This window comes from Argopecten irradians, chromosome 4, assembly GCF_041381155.1.
Source record: "Argopecten irradians isolate NY chromosome 4, Ai_NY, whole genome shotgun sequence".
NCBI lineage: Eukaryota > Metazoa > Mollusca > Bivalvia > Pectinida > Pectinidae > Argopecten > Argopecten irradians.
Genome location: NC_091137.1, coordinates 41348411 through 41370463, shown reverse-complemented (window position 1 = coordinate 41370463; position 22053 = coordinate 41348411). Strand labels below are relative to the sequence as shown.

General features: G+C 35.9%; 1 protein-coding gene across 5 annotated transcripts in view; it reads right to left on the bottom strand.

Annotated features, from left to right (window-relative positions):
• Nucleotides 1-867: 867 nt before the first annotated feature.
• Nucleotides 868-22053, bottom strand: part of LOC138321689 (microtubule-associated protein futsch-like) — a 44823-nt gene continuing 23637 nt past the window's right edge. For 3 of the 5 annotated variants that reach the window (XM_069265571.1, XM_069265573.1, XM_069265572.1), the window contains 12 exons: nt 19278-19342; nt 18597-18668; nt 16816-16951; nt 12227-12293; nt 11704-11882; nt 9778-10064; nt 9245-9522; nt 6558-7089; nt 5311-6384; nt 4847-4990; nt 4492-4543; nt 868-2339 (listed from right to left, as the gene is read on the bottom strand). In XM_069265571.1, the coding sequence (XP_069121672.1) occupies nt 2202-2339; nt 4492-4543; nt 4847-4990; nt 5311-6384; nt 6558-7089; nt 9245-9522; nt 9778-10064; nt 11704-11882; nt 12227-12293; nt 16816-16951; nt 18597-18668; nt 19278-19342 (3024 nt within the window). In that variant the 3' untranslated portion in view covers nt 868-2201. Of the gene's footprint in view, nt 2340-4491; nt 4544-4846; nt 4991-5310; nt 6385-6557; nt 7090-9244; nt 9523-9777; nt 10065-11703; nt 11883-12226; nt 12294-16815; nt 16952-18041; nt 18057-18596; nt 18669-19277; nt 19343-22053 lie in introns of all 5 variants that reach the window. The other 2 variants (XM_069265574.1, XM_069265575.1) reach the window with 2 other exon arrangements.

Genomic DNA, 22053 nt, shown 5'->3' with positions numbered 1-22053 from the left:
TATTTAAATCATATACAAAAGGAATTACTGTAACTATATTTCTGATTAAAATAGATTTGTTTGCATTGTAGGTATACTTCTAAAATAAAACATTCATACAAGTCAGGAGAATTAACATCAGAACCTTTCGATAAAGAAAATATATTTTTATTATATAACTATATATAAAAGTAGTTATATAATTAGACTTTGGTGAAAATAAAGTCTGCTACGTGTATAAAGTATTATACAAAGGAATGTACAAATAAAATAAAAGACTATTAGTTAAAAAACGTAAAAAAAATCTCTACAATTTAACTGTGCCATTAAGATTTAAAAAGGGGACGGATACATTACTTATAATGTGTATTGGTGGGACGGATGTAAACCAGGTAAAATTATAAATATCAATCACAGAACTGATTTGATCATGTTTGCTATTTATCACAAATAAAATATATAATAATATAATGAGATAAGGTACAAATGATATCACAGTAATGCAATCTCTTACGGGGTCAATAAACATCGTTAAGGACCTTATAATTAAATATGTGACGTCTATATACATTCGCAACATATAAACCTTGGGACGTATAGTACGTTTATGAATATAATTCAAATGGTATTTGCATGATACCATAAAATAATATTTAATTGAAAATTACACAAACTGCATATGACTTAATTAAAACATCATATGTAACGTTAAATACTCCAGAGTACTTGATAATGTGCTGGTAGCATAAATACATCAATACAAATCTGCATCATCTACTCAAAGAAATATCATGCACTTTGATTTTATTTTATAGTATTATAAAGTAAGGAATGTGATAATAAAATGCAGGTACTACATCATACACTATCATTATTTAGTGATTGCTGAACATGACTATATATCAATGTATTACTAATATACAAATGAATTTTATTTACATGCACCATCTAATGACCATGATGAAGATTTTCTGAAAAAACTATGAGGTAATCAGCATAAAAAAGTACAAATATTTGATGAAATTACAGATCTGTATTGCAAAATATCTTCTTTGTGATATGCATTTAAGGTAAGGCTGTGTTGTTTTTACAGATGAAAAATTTGTGATTCTGACATAAATTCAATTTAAACAAATTAATTTTATTTCTTTCTATAATCCTTAAATTATTGATGGAAATGACACGCCAATCAATGATTCTTTTATTACTGGCTTAATTACAACTTTGTTCATTAATATGGAAACTTGAATTTCACATAATATTACCATATCTGAACAAATATATAGAAGAGGAATGTAAAATGAATACAATGGGTATATTTGTGTGTAAAAATGGACGGCAATTAAGTTGGTAATACTGAAAAAAATTGTACGCTCTAAAATGATTATATAAGTATGTAAAATACAAATTATTAAACCAGTTATATGTATATTGCTCATTGCATTTTAAATGCAAGTCCAGAAACATAGGAATGTTAATTTTTTGTTCAATATTTCCCTGGTACCCAGAGGGGGGAGAAAAATATCACTGACCAAGTATCTCATCACAATGGCATGAATCTACACTTAATGAACAACAGCGATGGAATTGTGTTTTCCAACTGTATAGTACACTAAATTCATAGCTTTCCAAACCTCTTTCATTTATTCATTAGTACATACACTCTGTTGTCAATAAATATGGCAATCTTTTCGATTTAGTAATTTTTTCTTTTATTAAACAATACATATTCTCTCTTATGTATGTCGTAAACATCAACCGATACATGCATGTTCTTTTTCTCATATTTATGTATGCAACTCATCACAAAAGTCTTGAGATACCTTTTGATATCTTACAGCCTCAAGGAGCTCTGGTTCACATACTAAACTTACACCACATTGCATATCACCAACTCTTTGTACTCATCTACAAATGTACCAGGAATTTACACCATACACCCTTCAGTAAGCATACGTACACCACATGAGTGTCCATGCACAGAATGACCTGCTTAATTTGGAGATCAAATCCAATATGATCCTACAATGAATCCATTTCTTCAATCAGTCATGCAAGATCATTCTTCCTTGTGTCAGGTATGCAAACATGCATAGTGTTTCCTTTATGCATTAAGCCGAACCTCCTCTGTATCTGACAGAATAGTTTTGTAGATTATGCTGTATCTTTCTACTGACTGCCTTCCTACATTGTCTGTACAGCATTCTCCTCCTATCTGTCTTTCACCATACTGAGGAGCCGAAATCTTTGTGTTTCTTTGCCCGTTTCAGCTCACCTCGGACTGTACTCATCATCTTTGTCGTGAGGTCATCGATTTCCTCCGTTAGGTTCAGGGACTGGTTCAGAGCGTCCTCGTACTCCTGTAATTATTAGTCATTGTAGTATAATTAATACAAACTGACTGAAACCCTATTAACCGGAATTGAAGAAGGTTCAATTAAACAAATTAAACTTATATCTACTTACTGGTATCTTATACAAACTCACATATAGTACAAAAATCACTATCTATAAGATTGAGTGTATGGTACATTTATGTGAAGGAATTACAAAAGTCATTCCACGAATTGATCAAAATCACGCTTGATCTGTAGCTGTATATTTAGTTAGTTATTTGATAACATTATAGTTTAGTTATTATTGTCTCAAACGGACCTATAAAATAATAGGAACATTTATCTTACCAATATGCATTTGAGTTTACATATACATGAATCAAGATATAATACTGGTTTCTCAATTTAATTACAATTATGGATATACATAAAATTAAATCATCAATATTTATGATTACATTAAATTTATTAATAATATTGGAAATAAAAATAAAGGTGCATGCACATATGAATACAGGATTAGTCGTGAAAGATTTCAAAGTGTTTAAATGCATGCATACCAACTACATAAAACAGGTATGCACCTGCTATAGATGGTTAGATCAATTAAAATAAGATAAGAAGCATTAATGTCACATTCTGTGAATACGAAAAGAGTATAAGTATATATAGAAAAGAAATCACAAGGGCAATACAAACTACATACAACAGTATTTACAAATAAGAATTAATATTGTAAACATGGATATTTGTGTGTGTGGATATTTTCACTATTTAAGGTCAGCTTTTCATTTGTTTTTTTTTGTTTTTTTTTGCAATATAATAATCAAATTGTTACATTGTAAATTCATAATCTTATTCGCATGGCAAAATTTGAATTAGTTGATAATTTTGCACAAGGATTTATTGAATATATATATATATATATCTATTAAAAGAGTTTACCAACAGTAAATAAAAACATATGCAGTAAGTGAAAATTTCCACACCACAAATAATTCCACTTTTACAGTAACTACCAGACATGTATATCATACAGAGATTACAGAGAAACAGAGGTAGATACAGATTTGCTGGAGGGGTTGAGTTCTTTTTAGGATTAGGAGTAAGTGATATAATTGATATACATAGCAGTGAAAAGAAGATCACAGGTTACTCTGACCCTAACGAAGGAGGTATTCTGTAACGAAGGAGGTATTCTGTAGCCTTGGGAAATATGGATTTATTCACATCCGTTTTAACTTTTGTATCATCATTAGTTGAATATACAGCTATAAAAGGGGCCTACCATAACTGTAGTCATCTCTAGCTGTAAGTACTGGATATGAAATATTAGTCAAATATATTTGTAGGTCATGCATATAAGAAGTTTCTTTCTATTTTTTTCCAAAATGGCTATAGAGTTATCTTCCCTTGTAGATAGGAATTGAATGGTACATCATGATCAATGATTTGTGAGAATAATATTAGCTCATTCACCCCTAGAGACACATATGGACTCTTCTTATTCAAAGAGCTTGAAGAGTGCATTATGAATTTCCAGGGGGGAATGAGTTGAAATGTCCCTTTTCATGAATGAGCTGAAGGATGCTAAACTCACAAACAGATGATGTAACATTCAATCCCTGCTTCAAAGAACAGACAACTCTGTAGATCAAAAGACATTATACTCAACATTAGTAACTATATATGCATACCAGATGGATAATATCAAACATCCCATTCTGTATTTCAATTTTTTTTTTTCAATTTTAGAGTTATCTGCCCTTGCAGATAAATATTAATTATGACATCATATGTTTGTGAATACAATATCATATTTTTCAGAGAAAACAACTTAAGTTTTGCCCACAAAACAATGACATCATAATTGTATACCTACCCACAAGGGCAGATAACCCTGTAATATGCAGCGACAGAATTACTGTTAATACAGGACTATTGGCCTTAGGATAAAATATCCAGGAAAATTCTAAATCGTTATCTAGGTCATTGCCCTTGATGCCAACTGACCCTTATTGTGTGAACGAAGAGTAACGGCTATCTGTAGGGTCTGAACGGAATCATGACGTACCCCTTCATCAGAGTCATTGTTAGGCGGGTTAGTCTCGACAGTAGTGCAGACACCATCACCAAGGTTACCATGGTCCTCATTACCATGGTCACCAGTTTTTACCTTTCTGTATCGGCGAGCTGGTCTTCTACGACGTCTATCAGAGCTTCTACTCCTATTCAAATTCACAATTCACAAGACGCGTTAACAAATCTTAATCATAAAACTATATTTTAGCACCGACATAATGCATTTGAATATATCATTTTACAGAAAATAATACTTTCATAAAATTATTGCTGTCAAATTATTTGATTATGACAATGATTTTTTCATGATCTATTGTGTGTGTTTTTAAAATCAAATTTCTATTAAAATTTTTTTAAGTTTTTGAAATTTTCAAAAAGATACATTTTTGTATACACATATATCTGTTAACTGATGGTGAGAAGCCATTTCTTTGTGATTTTAATTTTACCTTCTGAGGTAGACCTCATCATCAGACTCTGCACTCTCACTCTCACTGCGATATTCTCTCACAAGATAGCGAGACCTTCGTCTTCCTTCAGGTGAATAGTGGCGCACTCTAGTGGCTGATTTAGATCTTTGTCTTGGTCTTGATCTTTTCAAACAAACAAAGAAAAATAACAATCTGAGCTTCAAATACTGTATACTGGTAGCTGATAATTTTTGTGGGAATGATATTTCCGCATTGTTATGATTGCAAAAATATGAGCAACCAAATATTGAGAAATGGAAGAAACAAATATTGTCATTAAGCATCATTAATTTCCTTAACTTTTCTTATGCTGTCCATTTCTTTGATTCAAATCCATGCCATGGAATTGTGAATCTATGCATGCTATAGAGAATTGAAACAACATTTATCATTATTGCTATTAAAAAATACAAAATCATGAGAGTATATACATATCTATATACCTTCTAACTGGCTGTGGTAATGTGTACACGACTGTGGGCGTGGCTCCCTGGGGTGGTGCCTCCTGCTCAGTATGGGTATGGTACCCAACGCCTCCGCACAGGGGACATACAGCACTATCTACATCTGTCTGGTACACAGGCTCAGACGCCGCAGGCACCTGGTCTGTCAAGATATAAGCCACAGGGGCTTGTTGGTAAGTTTGACCTTGACCTTGGACGTCAATGTCATCGTAAGAATAAGTGCGTTGTTGCTGTGGTGATGAGGGGAGCCTATATTGCGACGGCTGCCTTGATCTAGGTCCATATCCAGCAGAGATGGGTGTGGCATAGTTGGCAGTTCTGGGCGTGTATTGCTGGGCGGGTTGTGGAGGGGCAGCATAGACTTGGGGCTGGGTACTGGCTGTAGGGTAGGCTGCATAGTAGAGGTTTGGCTGAGAGCTGTACCGTGCTGCTCTCTGTGGGGTCTGCTGGGGGGTGGCGGCCATCTGTGTGGGATGTTGGTATCGAGGCACATAATAATTATACAACTGATCATCAGTGACAGTTGAGGCCGTAGCTCTTGTTGGTGACTGATCCGAGTCATAACCAGCTTGAGTCTGGGCTGCATTCTCCGATGTTGTCTTTCGATACTTTTTCCGGATACGATGACGACCTCTAGGTCGTGCCTCTTGACCTGTTTCCATAGCAGCAGCAGTCGCGGCCGCAGCTGCTGCTGCTTGTCTCCTTGGAGTGGCATATGAATCTGCTGCTGCATAACCCAGGGGTATTTCAGCTCCATCATTAGGGTTATTCAGTGGGTACTTCCACCAGTCGTCCCAATCTCTCACACCTGCCCCTGAGAAAGAATTTGCCCTTCTACGCGGTCCTCTCATGAAAGCGTAGGCATCCTCTGTTGGGTCAAAGAAGTGATAATCGTCCTGCTGTTGTTGCTGTTGAGGTTGTGGTGGAGGCGGTGGGATGTGTTGTTGCTGCTGCTGTTGTTGTTGAATCATTTGTTGCCGCTGTTGTTCTGTTGCCTTTTGAAATTCGTCCCTGAGACGACCAATCTCATCCTGTAGGAGCCGAAACTTCTCACTGAAATAAAGACATTTAAAGATGAGATGTATGTAATAGTGACATAACATATGAATGTAATCAAAGAAAAATATCATATAAAATATGAACAATTTGATAAGTAGACACAATGGTAAAAGCATAGAATGTAAAATTAGTTATAAGGATTCATTTGAATACTGTGTGATGTTTACCTTCCTTCTGATGCCTTTGTTGCCACGGTAGCTGCCTCTGAGCCTTCTAATGTGTCATCACTGTCCGACCCCACACTTCTGTCCTCCATCAACTTAGGTTTTGTCTCTTCCTTTGGTCTTTCCTGAGTCTTCACATATCCTTGGTTACCTCTACTAACCTCTCGACCTTTGGCTCTTGGAGTTGATGGTCTCTCAACTTTGGCAGCTGGTGGTGTCTGTGGTCGGCGATGTTTTTGTGGTTGCCTGGTAACTGTGGCAGGTTTTTGAGCCTCTATTTTTGGCTCCTCTTTGTATACCTCCTGATTTTCCTGTCTGGGTGTGTCTTCCCCTGACAAAAAGACATCCTGACTCTCATTAAAGCTGACATTGGGTGTAGCACGTGGTGTAAGATGTTCCCCGGATATATTCAGTGATGACCTGGAGACATCGGCAGCTTTTGACTTGTGAGGTTTACCAGGGGTACGAATGATGGGTTGATGAGGTTCGACCCGTGACTTCTGTTTTGTTTGTCTAGGTGTGGCTGGTGGCCGCCCTGAAACAGGAACAGAAGGTTTACAACTATTTCTATAATTTTACTTGATGATTCTTCATTACTTTGATACAGTATTAACTGTAATCAATGGCTAATCAACGGCCCAAAAATTGATTTTCAAAGCAGGTTTTAGGTGTAAGATGGTGTTTTTATTAAGAGAATAAGTACTATATAATTTAACCGTATAGAATTCACAATCCCAGTCATATTAGTACACCCTGTAACTGTACTGTAGACAGGTAGGTATAATTAAAGGTAGTTAAGGTAAGCAATAAAATTATACATCATTCATAATCTATTATCTTTATATAGTTACATCTAATTAATGCTTTGTAGGTAAATTTAACTGACCTGAACTTTGTAAAGCATTTAATTATTACGGGTACTAGATGAGCACTTAATAAAATGTCATTGATTTGGTTATAAAATATGACGTCATTGCTAATATTTTCTGTAATCACAAAGCTAAAATCTGGCATTATTCAATAAATCTTGAAAGAAATTTAAAGCAAAATATTCAATAAATCTTGAAAGAAATTTTCAGAAATATTATGAGACACTAATAGCCATGATAAAAACATCTAGGCATATCTAAAATCATAGAAAGCTTAGCAAAACACAAAACATGGATGACGGAGGAGATATGGAGTGGGTATGGGGTGGAGAGGAGGGTATGTATTACATAAATGTGGGTCTACATAACAATATAAAATATAAAATATCATAGCAGGGATATAATCATAAATATGGTGAGGAGTGGATGGTATGTGTCAGCACAAAAATCAATTTTAATCTGTTTGGAATCGACTAACTAACTGGATTTGATCTATCTTCTCATTTTTCTTTGTGAACAATTAGAAAAAATATTTCCTCATGTACCGGTAACTTTTTGACGTTTAGAAAATGTCTTGCTACTTTCCAACTGTAAGATAAAATTAAATTTCAGTAAATATAATTAATGTCAAAGGTTTTGTCGTGACAATTTTTGGTTTTATTTGTGATTCTTATAATAATTAACTAACATTTAATTCCTATTTGAAACCAACATCTAATTCCTATTTGAAACCAACATCTAATTCCTATTTGAAAAGGAAGAAGGAGTATTAATGGATCGCCAGTTGTCGATCAACTTATGTGTACTGCATGTGACTTTGCAATTTATTTAATGTATGCTACAACGTTTACTCAGACAATGACTGTTTAACACATGCATTTGTGATCATAAGACAGGTTATATATCATTAAGCGATTTCTGCCTTATTTTCTTATTCTGTTATTGCATATTACAGAGTTATCTGCCCTTTAGGGTAGGTGTTCAGATTGTGGCGTCATGTGTTTGCGAGCGTAGCATCATATTTTTCAGAGAAAATGACCTAATTTTTACTCGCAAAATAATGATGTCACAATTGACACCTACCCGCAAGGGAGGTAAATCTGTAATATACAAAGATGGAATAGACATATAAACTAAAAACAGGTTAACTTCAATAGGTAATTGACAGTCATGCCATCCTTGTATGACCTTGGCTGTTAATGGGATATTACACCTAATTAACCAAAGTGACAAGTCATGCAATGCATGATGTAGATTGTTTTTAAAAGTTGGTACGGAATTAAACTTTTGTTAACAAACATTATGATATCTAAATACTGGCAACATCATTATAAAATAAATAATGATAAATAAACATAACAGGGACACACAAATCCAAACTGAGAATATTGGAAAATGATTGATGTGAAAATATAAATGGACAAACACACAACACAAATAATGATGGCTATATGTCTAACCCCTTAGGTCAGCTAGCCAACCCAAATTAACCGTGGCTTTCTGCTCAGGTTTTAATGTTTCTCCACCTGTTAACAAATATCAAAAAGACAAAAGGGCTGTTAACTTTACTTCAACCAGATTAATATCTTAATTACCTATTCTTAGAACAAGAGAATGTACCATTGTTATAAAAGAGATCAAAGAGATTTTCTCTCTTGAGAGATCAAGAGAGAAAAAGAAGAAAAGGTAAATAGAGGTCAATATGTATATGCTTAAATCAAACTTAGATGGTATTCTAACCCTATGAGATAAACATAATACAGAGATTGTCTTTTGACATATCCTGTTACTGCCCCTCCTTTCATGACCTTTGACCCTTACCTTCCTCTTCCTCCTGTATAGAAGCCTCTACCATGCTGCGAGGTCGCTGTCGACTACGACGAGAAACTTGAGAGGAGTCAAAACTCATATCGCTTTCTGTCAGTGTGTAACTGTCGTCTGTGAAATCTCGACTCATATCTGTAGTCATGTCGCGTCGACTTCCTGACCTCAGTGACCCCCGAGACGATGGCCGGTCATCCTGTCTCGACCTACCAGACCGGGCTGACCGTGAACTTGAAACAGAGGCTGTCTCTATATCTCGCGTCCTTGACCTTGGCCTGTTGCAGATAAAAAGTTCATTAAAAGTATGATTTTAGCACAGAATATATAAATGAAAGTTTAGTATAAACGTTGTGATGATATACTCACTATATACAATACAAATTCATATGTTTAAATTTAGAATGCTTATCTTGAAACTATAATGTTCATATGCAGTGTAAAAAAAATATTGAGACACAAGAAAATGCATTCATGATATTGTATTAGAAATCAATTACTTCATCTTTTTTAGAAATTAAACCAAGTCCCACCTTTCCTCATTATCTGCCGGATGTCGTAACCTTAACGAAGGTTGCCCCTGGTCCTGTTGCTGCAGCTGCTGTTGCCGTGACGACATCTGACTGACCTCTGACCCTACCATAGAACCAATGAAGCCACTGTCAGCATCGGGAGCATTTCTCTGTTTTGTCATTTGTTTGAATTTCCCGGGGCCTGGGAGGCTGGAGAGATTGCCGGCGGTAGCCCCGCCTCCGTTTGTGTTGTCATGCTCTGATATACCACTGTCGCCAAGACTACTGAGGCTTCCTCCCTCGGGTCTCTGTCGGGGATAGATTTACAAGTGAATTAATTAAAATTAAGGTAAATATAGACTGGGCTTTTATTTTACAGTCATTTGTTGATCTGAGCAGGTATTGGTTATGGTTTAATTAGTTAAGGAGAGATATTGTCATTGATAGTGTAAACTAGATATTACATTTGTGGAATTTGTTGAAATTGAAAATTTGTGGATTTCTCCATGTGTACTAGGGCAACTACAGTGTATATAGAAGTAAATGATAATCATGAAATACAAAATATTTTTTGTTCTTATTTTCAACAGCAAAACTATTTGATAAATTTATTAAATATTTTGATTATTGGGTAATTATATGTGCAGTTTCAACAAATTCAGTAATAGTTCAATAGTCAATACAGTTACATGTAATTACTTATGTAATATTCCATATTTTCATATTACAGAGTTATCTACCCTTGCGGGTAGGTATTGATTTTGACGTCACCTGTTTGCGAGCGTAACGTCATAGCTTTTGGAGAAAGCGACGTGAATTGTGCTCACAAAATAATGACGTAACAATCGATACCTATCCACAAGGGAGCTAACTCTTTAATATGCAAATATGGAATATCATTTGCGTAAAAGTTCTGTAGCCATCCACAATATAGGTAGAATAGAATATCAGTTATCCCAATAAGTGACCAATACAACATCCACAATTCGCTGGAAGACCGAGTGCAGACTCATGAGTGCATAACAATCTATTCTATTATTACCTGGAGACAGTATGTGCAGTCATTGTTTACCTACAATCCTTGTTCATCTTTTTGATGTCAAACTTTATTTATTTACAGATGCAAAACTCTAATTTTAAGACTTGTGTATTTACAGTGCATGCACATGTCCATGGCAAATGGAATAAGGAGAGGAGAAGTTGGTGGAAAACACCTGATGGGGACGACTGTGAATTTAACCTTATATCAACCTCTAGTTAGTGAAAGGCAAATGTGTAATGACATGTACCAATGTGAAGCCTAACAAGTTTATCATCAATGTGACAATGTGTGTAGGGTCACCAATTACTCAAAAACCTCAACATTATGTGAACAGAATCAGTGGTTAAGATTTAATACTAAGAAATATTAGACATTATATGTGACAAAAGAAAAAAGTTCTGTGAAAGACAACAATGATTGCTTGAATAATCTAGAAACTTCCAAACCTGCCACTGCCATCGTTTCATGAACTACAAACACATCATAAAGATTTTATTCTCAAAAGAGTTTACAGAAAGCACAGCACTGCATTTCATTTTTATATTTTTGTTTTGTTTTATACCTTCACTGATTTGCATTCAGATATCAATATCTGAATTATGTCTATGTAAATGAAATCATATATCACCATCACATGTCTTGAATATCTTAACTATATCCCGATATATATTGTTAGTTGAACAAAATATTTACATTTTATAGAATCAGTTCATTTCTGTGCTTCTTACTCATTCACCCCTGTAGACACATTTGAGCTCTTCTTATTCAAAGACCAAAACAGTCCATTACGAATCTTTAGGGGTAAATTAATGATTAAATTATTTCAATCTTTATTTAAAATAATGGTATATAAGTAAAATATATCAAAATGAGTAAAGATTTCTACATCTGGGGAGATAACTCACCTTTTTGAGTCCGTGTTTCCTATCAGGGTGGTCGTGTCTGCGAGGTCGGGGGAGCCTGGGGTTGGGAGAGTTTCTATCTGGATCTTGAGGGGTCCCACGAGAACACAGACTGCTACGACTACTACTGATACTGCTGGACTGTTGGAGATTATTGTCTCTGGGCAGGCCACGAGGTGTGTCTGTGGAAATACAACATATATACTATTCATATTTGAAAATCAGTATGTGATTGATCACAAAGATAAATATTTCAACATTCAACTTTTCAACATTCTACATTCTCTTTTTTTCTATTAAAATCAGAATCTCAAGTAAATTTTCCATTTGAATAACATTTTAGTGACAATTTGAACGTATGTATCATATCAATTAATGATAAAAGGATATCTTGGCAACATTTTTATATAAAACACTATTTTGTTTTCAAATATCTCAATGCTTTAGGAATACAGTATTAGGATATATAAATTGAATAATAATTACAGCCATTAACTTATATACATATGTATATGATGGCCCTTACCTCCATTGTACTCCGAGTAAGATCTGTCCATAGACCAGTTATGGGAGCTAGTTGGTGTTTCCCGTCCCTATCAACAAACAAAACTACATTATAACAAGCCTGATATTTTAAGCATATAAACTACTAAAACATTTTTTCTCTTAAGATGTATGTTTACAGTACAGTCAAGTCTTCTTTAGTGACCACCTCTGTATAAAGACCATCTGCCTAAATAATAAGATCACATTCTCATGTCCAAAATTTGCCTGGTGTGTATAAAGACCACTTGGCTAAAAAGATAATTTTTCTTGGTGACAGTTTCACTATACATATATAAGAAAGTGTCCAAGTTCCAGAAAATGTCAGAAAGCTGACATCAGAGAAGTATCTGTGTGTACCAAAATACATTACATGTATAGTGTATACAATCTCTGTATTACCAGGCAGGTGACCTTGACCCAATAGATATGTATCATACTAATTTGAGGTTTTTCAATGTAAAACCAATTTTCATGATGTAATACTTACCATAACTTTAGTATGCAAATACGCTACCTACACCCATCTTTGTAGCCCCAACAAACATAAGATTTGAGAATCCCGTCTCCCTACCGTACCTCATCTCGTACTCGACGAGAGTAACATAGAGTGGTCTCCCTTCCTCAAAAACCCTTTATGGAGCCACAGGGGCAAAATGGCTGAGGAGGAAAGGGGAGGAAACAGAAGGGTGGGACTCCATAAAGTTATGGTAAGTATTACATCATGAAAATTGGTTTTACATTGAAAAACCTCAATTTCATTTCAGTAATACGTTACCATAACTTTAGTATGCGAATTCGTCTTACCGTAGTGGAGAGTCCGAAGCCAGGCAGCCCAATCAAACGTCAAATCCAGGAGACAAGCCCCAGTAGGGAGAATAAAAAGGGGTTCCAGGAACCCCCCGAAGGAAAGGGATAAAAAAAATGGAATACCTCCCAGAGAAAAGAGGAGTACCATCGTGATGCCTGCCCGCATACAGTTAAAACCAAAAATAAATACCATGTCTAGGGCGGAGGAACAGTCACAGACTGAGCCGCCACAACTGGACCCAAGGAAAACAGTCCCTCAGAATGAGAGGACAGGGACCGGAGGTAAAAGTCAGTGAAAGTAGACTGACCACGCCAAAAGGCAGCAGACATGATGTCCTGGAATGAGGACCCATTTAGGAGAGCCAAAGAAGCTGCAAGGGCTCTAACCTCATGAGCCCTCACCTTACATTTCGCCCGAGATAGATCATTAGATAGCTCATAAGCAATCTTGATCACCTGACATATCCATCTGGAAATGGATTGGGAGGAGATATCCTGCTGACCCTGTTTAATGGGCAAGAATAGACGAGATCGAGTACCTCGCCCCCCCCTAGTTTTATCAAGGTAAAACCTAAGTGCTCGACAGGGGCACAGCAACTGATCATTCTCCTCAGACTCAACAGAGACTGTCAAGGAAGGAATCCTAATGGGATCGGGCGAAAAACCAGGAACCTGATTCTTTGCCAAAAAGGCAGGATCAGTGAGAAGGGTAACGGCAGAGCTATCTCTGGCCCAACGAAGGCACGAAGAGTGAACAGACAAAGCATGGATATCACTCCTCCTACGGCCTGAGGCAAGGGCAAGCAGGAAGACAGTCTTAAAAGTTAAAAACTTTTAGGGAGACAGACCCCAAAGGCTCATAAGGAGCCCCCTTCAGTGACTCTAACACAAGAGCTAGGTTCCACTGTGGAGCTAACTGCCGTACCCTAGGCCTGTCCAGACTGAAGCCCCTAATCAAAGCAGACAACGAGGTGGAAGAACCTACCTCTCGCCTATCATGAAAAGACAGTACACTGGCAATAGCCGTGCGGTATCCCGCAATAGTACCAGAGGCGAGATTCCGTTCCCTAAATAAATAGAGAAGGAAATCTGCAATCAGCTGGACAGAAGGAAAGAGGAAGGGAGACCACTCTATGTTACTCTCGTCGAGTACGAGATGAGGTACGGTAGGGAGACGGGATTCTCAAATCTTATGTTTGTTGGGGCTACAAAGATGGGTGTAGGTAGCGTATTTGCATACTAAAGTTATGGTAACGTATTACTGAAATGAAATAATAATTCAGTGATATAGCTGGGCAGATTATCAGATTCACTATGCCCATGTATGGGAACTATCACAAAAATTTTTTTACAGGAATCTTTATTGCATAAGTGATTGACAATATCAACTTTAAACAACTGTTCCTTGGACATACTTAGTTGCACTCAAAATACAAATCATAATCAGTTGATAATCTGACAATAACCCCCCCCCCCCCAACACACACACACACACATTCTGCACTTATTGTCTTTTTCAGGCCCATCAGGTTTGAGGGACTGTCCATTTAAAGTGACCATTGCCTACCCTGGTAAATGAATGGTTCTGGACACTGTCCATTTAAAGTGACCATTGCCTACCCTGGTAAATGAATGGTTCTGGACACTGTCCATTTAAAGTGACCATTTGCCTATCCTTGTAAATGAATGGTTCTGGACACTGTCCATTTTAAGTGACCATTTGCCTACCCTGGTAAATGAATGGTTCTGAACACTGTCCATTTAAAGTAACCATTGCCTACACTGGTAAATGAATGGTTCTGGACACTGTCCATTTTAAGTGACCATTTGCCTACCCTGGTAAATTAATGTTTTCTGGACACTGTCCATTTAAAGTGACATTTGCCTACACTGGTAAATGAATGGTTCTGGACACTGTCCATTTTAAGTGACCATTTGCCTACCCTGGTAAATGAATGGTTCTGGACACTGTCCATTTAAAGTGACCATTGCCTACCCCTGGTAAATGAATGGTTCTGGACACTGTCCATTTAAAGTAACCATTGCCTACTTTGGTAAATGAATGTTTCTGGACACTGTCCATTTAAAGTGACCATTGCCTACCCTGTTAAATGAATGGTTCTGAACATTGTCCATTTAAAGTGACCATTGCCTACCCTGGTAAATGAATGGTTCTGGACACTGTCCATTTAAAGTAACCATTGCCTACCCTGGTAAATGAATGGTTCTGAACACTGTCCATTTAAAGTGACCATTGCCTACCCTGGTAAATGAATGGTTCTGAACACTGTCCATTTAAAGTAACCATTTCCTACCCTAGTAAATGAATGGTTCTGAACATTGTCCATTTAAAGTTGCTCCACTGCTGACAAACGTTATTGTTTCACTATCAAAAATATGAGCAGTCGATTTAGTATTTTTCTTCAGTTAAAAAAGTTACTTACTTTACATCATTACTACCATTGAAAAGTTTGAGCTTCTAATTTTACTTTAAGTTAAAAATATAAAAAAAAATAATAAATTGCATCCCGAAAAAATTCCGTGTCACTATTATCCTATATGGAAATGAAATACTGATTGTGTATGTACCAAAGGCAAAATAAATTATTAAATTACATTTTTTTTGTTTAATTATACATATATATATACACGATTAAACACCAATTACTGTTCAAGTGATGAATGTCATTTATGCTTTGTCGGCGATGAAGCATCTATAAAGTAACCATTGCCTACCCTAGAAAATGAATGGTTCATTTTAACCATTGCCTACCCTGGTAAATGAATGGTTCTGAACACTGTCCATTTAAAGTAACCATTGCCTACCCTGGTAAATGAATGGTTCTGAACACTGTCCATTTAAAGTGACCATTGCCTACCCTGGTAAATGAATGGTTCTAACACTGTCCATTTAAAGTGACCATTGCCTACCCTGGTAAATGAATGGTTCTGAACACTGTCCATTTAAAGTAACCATTGCCTACCCTGGTAAATGAATGGTTCTGAACACTGTCCATTTAAAGTAACCATTGCCTACCCTGGTAAATGAACGGTTCTGAACACTGACCATTTAAAGTGACCATTGCCTACCCTGGTAAATGAATGGTTCTGAACACTGTCCATTTAAAGTAACCATTGCCTACCCTGGTAAATGAATGGTTCTGAACACTGTCCATTTAAAGTAACCATTGCCTACCCTGGTAAATGAACGGTTCTGAACACTGACCATTTAAAGTGACCATTGCCTACCCTGGTAAATGAATGGTTCTGAACACTGTCCATTTAAAGTAACCATTGCCTACCCTGGTAAATGAACGGTTCTGAACACTGACCATTTTAAGTGACCATTGCCTACCCTGGTAAATGAATGGTTCTGAACACTGTCCATTTAAAGTAACCATTAATTGCCTACCCTGGTAAATGAATGGTTCTGAACACTGTCCATTTAAAGTAACCATTGCCTACCCTGGTAAATGAACGGTTCTGAACACTGACCATTTAAAGTGACCATTGCCTACCCTGGTAAATGAATGGTTCTGAACACTGTCCATTTAAAGTAACCATTAATTGCCTACCCTGGTAAATGAATGGTTTTGGACGCTGTCCATTTAAAATGACCATTGCCTACCCTGGTAAATGAATGGATCTGGACACTGTCCATTTTAAGTGACCATTGCCTACCCTAGAAAATTAATGGTTCATTTCCTACCCTGGTAAATGAATGGTTCTGAACACTGTCCATTTAAAGTGACCATTGCCTACCCTGGTAAATGAATGGTTCTGTACACTGGCCATCTGTTCACGCTGTTGGACTTGCTGGCTGGGCCGTCGACCCATGATAGGGGAGGCAACTGACATCCGTCTCCCATTCTCGTCCCGTTCCTGCAGCTGTTCCCACCTGTTGTCAGATTACAAGGAAACTGCTTAGTTTGTCACATCAACATTTCTTTAACTTACAGGCTATTATTATTTTTGTCAAAAACAACAGAGTTAAGATAAATTTTCAGTTAAGAAAATGGACATAAACAGTGGAAAAAGTGATGTAATTATCACATACATGTATACAAATCTATAATGACAGAATTACAGCTAGATCATAAATACCATTGTCCTTCAATTTCTCTATGAAGTTCCCTCATTAGCTAACTCTTGTATTAAAAGATAAAACTAAAATAAACTTAATAACAGATAATTAATTTTCGACTTTTCATCTAGCTTAAAATATTCAACATTTCCTTTAAAAATCCCTTATGCTTTTAAGAATATCTTCAGACAATAAATAATGACATCAGACACAACATCAATCTTATGTTTCGAAGTGTAGTTTATGTAAGACATACAGAACTGAGAACACACTGGAATCATACAGAACTGAGAACACACTGGAATCATACAGAACTGAGAACACACTGGAATCTAGCTAAGACTCATACTGTGCTGCTATCACAAGACATCAAACATAGCACAGAAAAGGTCTAACCATACTAGTGAGTTATCTTCTCTTGAGCACTATGCTCATTGTTTTCTCACAAGTTTAAGCAATTTAATTTCAACAAACAACACGATAATCAACAATAAAAATAAATGAATATAAGAACGGAAATTCAGACAAACTGTATCAATTTCATCCAAGGGATCCGGTTACGGAAAGAAGAAATAATGGTACGATTTTAACAGACATATATCTGCAGGAACTAGACACAGTGTAATATTGGGTATACATCAACAGGAAAGGAGTGAGCTTTATATCAAACAAGTGCATGATGTACACACTTCACAACAGCTAGGAAAACTGAGGTTCAGAATGTTTCCTTTACTCAAAAAGTGACAGATTTCCTATATAGTGAGTGTTTTCTTTTCTAAACATTTTGACATCAATTGTGCAAAATTACAATAATGTAAACAAATGTTGTATAGGTGCTACAAATGGAGAACAGGCTAATGATAATCTAGGCTAAAAAGAAAGTAGATGCTTGAAAATGGCTTACTTCATCCTTCTGTATCTTGTGGAGGCAAGAATCACAATAAATTATTTAAACATCATAAAATGAATTTTTCATATCTATTGTTTTATCACATCATCCATCTCTCCTCTGACTGGTAAATTGAAGTGACATATCCATATTCAAGAAAATATTTCTAAAAATAGTTATAGAAATAATTTACATATTTTTACTCTTGGAAATAACTATTGTGCATTGGTACCTCCCGTAGGTAACTTTTCAGCTTTGATACCTCCTAGAGGTTTATACCTATTGTGCTTTAAAACAAGTGCAATGAACAACATAAAGGCAAGTTAATCAAGTCCAAATATGGCATTAAGAAGGATTAATTATATTAAGGGGAGGTAATAATTAAGTGGCAACAACAGAAAATGACCCATTGACCTTCATTCCACATTATTTTACTACCACCAGACTGAAAGCTGCAGAGCAATGCCAAATCTGTTGTCACATGACCACACAACATCAGTGAATCAGAAAGGGGAGACAATCAAAGGGGAGATAACCCGTGTTGTGCAATACAACAAAATCATGATTTACCTGGGTGGTTCATCGTCTAAATCACTACCTGTCTGACTTACGTCAGAGGCTATCGAGATCTCATGGTCTTGACTGAAATCATGGGAAATCAATAGAGACATTTCCCTCATAATTGCAAAACAATATGGCCATTTTGGGTAACTATATGTATTGATCCGGTACTACCAGAGAGACAAAGGTAGGTTTTTAATGGTATAAGGTGGGTCCCTGTTTGGGTATTGTATTCTTCTAAAAGGCTGTGAGGGTCATGGACCTGCATGACCTTTGAAACAATTTTCATTATCTAAGTTTTAATCATAAGTGATTTATAGCAGCCTACAGTAAAAGAATAATTTAACTCCTTTACACCTCAAGACACATTTGAACTCTATTTCAAAAATTGGAATAGTCCATTATGGAATTTTTAAAAATTGGAACAGTCCATTATGGAATTTCAGGGTGAATGATCATGAGTTAATCAACAACGGTGTTATGAATAGTTTACTGCAACAATTCAAGCTGTGTTTACGACTCTTAACATGATTTAAACCATCACAATAAAAAGTAGATGATTGCTACCTCAGCCACAAGAGTCCCAACAAGGTATCCTAACGTAGAAGTATGGTAAAATGTCTCTCCAAAATTAATTATATAAAATTTTGAAAACTCTCTCTCTCTACCAAAAAAGAAAATATATGATACCTTTCTTGTAGTTCCTTGGGCATCTTGAATATTTCTGGCTCTGAGTTACAAATGTGCTTCAGTTTCTGAAAAATAGAAAGAAAAAAGAATCAAGGTGGTGTAAATGATATAAATGTATAATGTTTTTACTGAATCTCATTACCACAAACTCTATGACACAGGATTAATTAATGGTGTATTCCATACAAGAAGGTTTTGTAGTCCGACTCACTCTATTTCCTAAAGGTACTGACAACATCCCATTGTTACTCCAATACAAGGTGCCAGAAAAAGACAGATAATGAAGAATTTTACTTCTTTGGTTGGGACTCTAATTTTGAGTCAAAAGCTCAGCCTATGAGGAACCAGAGATTATAAAACTGTATATAAATATCAGATATGCATTTAAATGGTTCAAATGTTAGCGTTTCACAACTCAGTTTTGTACATTTATGGGTTCCTTGTGGTAAATGTGGTAATAAAAATTGCTTTGAATTTCAGAATTACAAGTCTTGATATTGTACAGGTATCAGGGAAACTGTCAACAGCAAAACTTATTTCTATAACAGAAAGATGTTTAACCTTTGACCGCAGGTGAAGTGCCCCCAATAAGATATTTTCAGTAGGTAACAGAAGAGCCATTACCGCAGAAGAATTTGGATTTAGTTCCCATTTAAAGTTGTACGGTCTATCACTTTCACTCTTTTTTTTCATAGTAAAAACTGTATAGGTGCTATACACATTTTTCTCCGTCTGTCCGAGGTTTAAACTTTCTAATTTTACCACTTTTTATCAAGTTGCAGCACTGGAAGTATTTTAATTATAAAAGTGAAAAAATCTTTTTAATGTGTACACGTAAAAAATAGGCTCGAAAGATGCCGCCGAACTCTTCCGAACATCGTCGCGACAATCTCGAAAGCAAAACACGTGGTCGACCATAGCAGACTGGATCTACAAAGAAACTAATGCTCGCCCATTACAATTTTTTATACACACAATATTGAATTACGGCAATGTGTGAATTAGATGTTTCAAATACTCGCACTGTGGACATAAACCAGCACAATTTGCTCGTAATAGCCAGAAGGAAAATGTAAACAAACACATGTGCGCTTACACTAGTTACCTGGATCACCACGTGCAGGAGGTGTGGACATCAGTCACGTGATACGATTCGGAATTCCGACAAAACCCAAAGGTACTGAATATGGTGGAGATTGAAGGCGTTTTATTCACAACCAGGAATATATGATCCCCAGATTTCGGCTCTTTTATAGACTGACATATGGTTTTGGGGAGCTAAATCATCAAGTTACATGTCCATATTCAAATATCAAATGTAAAAACGACATATCATTACAGCGAAAATTACAAGAAATACAACTTTAAATTGTTTTGACTTTATCAACAACAACAAAAAAAATGTTTTAAGGATTTTTTTAAAACCACATACAATGTACAAGTATTTTAGGTCTTAGTGTATTTAGGAGAACATCCACATAGATACAATATATACAAGTACTGAACTGGTCTTTACATGTAACAGAGTTTTAATTACCACAAAGGTTTGATTGATAGAGCGATAACTTATCAGGGTATACATTTCCTTGTGTGCGAGTCGATAGAGTGTGGGAATTAACACACTTTGTCATTTTAAAAGTATAGTAGGAAATGCTTTAGATATAGACATGTGAAAAAGTTAGGGGTCACCTGCCTGATCACATGGGATTTCTCCGGCACCCCGGTTTCCTCCCATACCAAGACCCCCTGCGAACTTACATCCTGGCTTCCATAAAATTCCCAATAGGAAAGCATTATAGAGGTGAAGGAAAGAGAATTTTGAGTTATTATTATTTTAAAGGAATTCCTTAAATTTAAGTCAGTTTGTGAAACTGGTCCCAGGGTTTGAACCAAGGATCCTCAGAACTCTCAATCACTCTATTTATCACTTTACTGAGCTATGTACCATATTCAATCTAATAAGCCCATAGGAATGATAGGACACTTGAAAATTAAAACAAATAATTGGGGCGCTTAAAATAACCAAATTTGGACTAGTCTTTCATAAAGATATTGCACCAAGTGAACCATTAACCATTTTGCAAAAGAAATCAATAAAGAAACATACATAGTGTTTTGTATTTAATTCAATGTAAGTGGAAATAGAGTCTAAAAGGTTGGGTGCTGAATTGCTAATACGGATGGGAAATTATTGGGTCGAATACGGTATCTACTCGATCATCATCAATCAATCTACAACCTAATTTTGCTACATTGAGGACTATAAGATCAGAAGTTTCTGTAAAGAAACAACTAAGGTATGAGTTGGATTGTTAGTCTTTCACACTTTGTTCTCATATGAACCTGCCTATGTGTGCTGATCATCTACAGATGATCCTGTACTTAAAACTCTCTCGGCTCAGTGGCCTTCTATGTCAATGATATATAAACACTTACACACACAATGCCAAGTTTGAAATAATGCCAAGACTATTACAAGTTTATCTATATCCTCCAAACCCTAGAACTGACAGGCTTTAAATGGTAAACAGTTTGTATGGGAAGAATTGGTAGAGCACTCGGTACTTTGACCTGTGCTGACAAAAGTTTGAACGGAGGCTGTAGCCTGGCATCTAATAAACATACTCAAACTATATATTAGGCCTATTTTCCTTTATTCTCTTAGTGTTGCAAAAGTTAAGCATTCATGATTTCTTATTTTTCTTAAAATTTCGACTAATAACCTAGGAAAAGTTGTGAAGCAAAAATGAAATTCCAAGAGCCATGCAGTAAACCC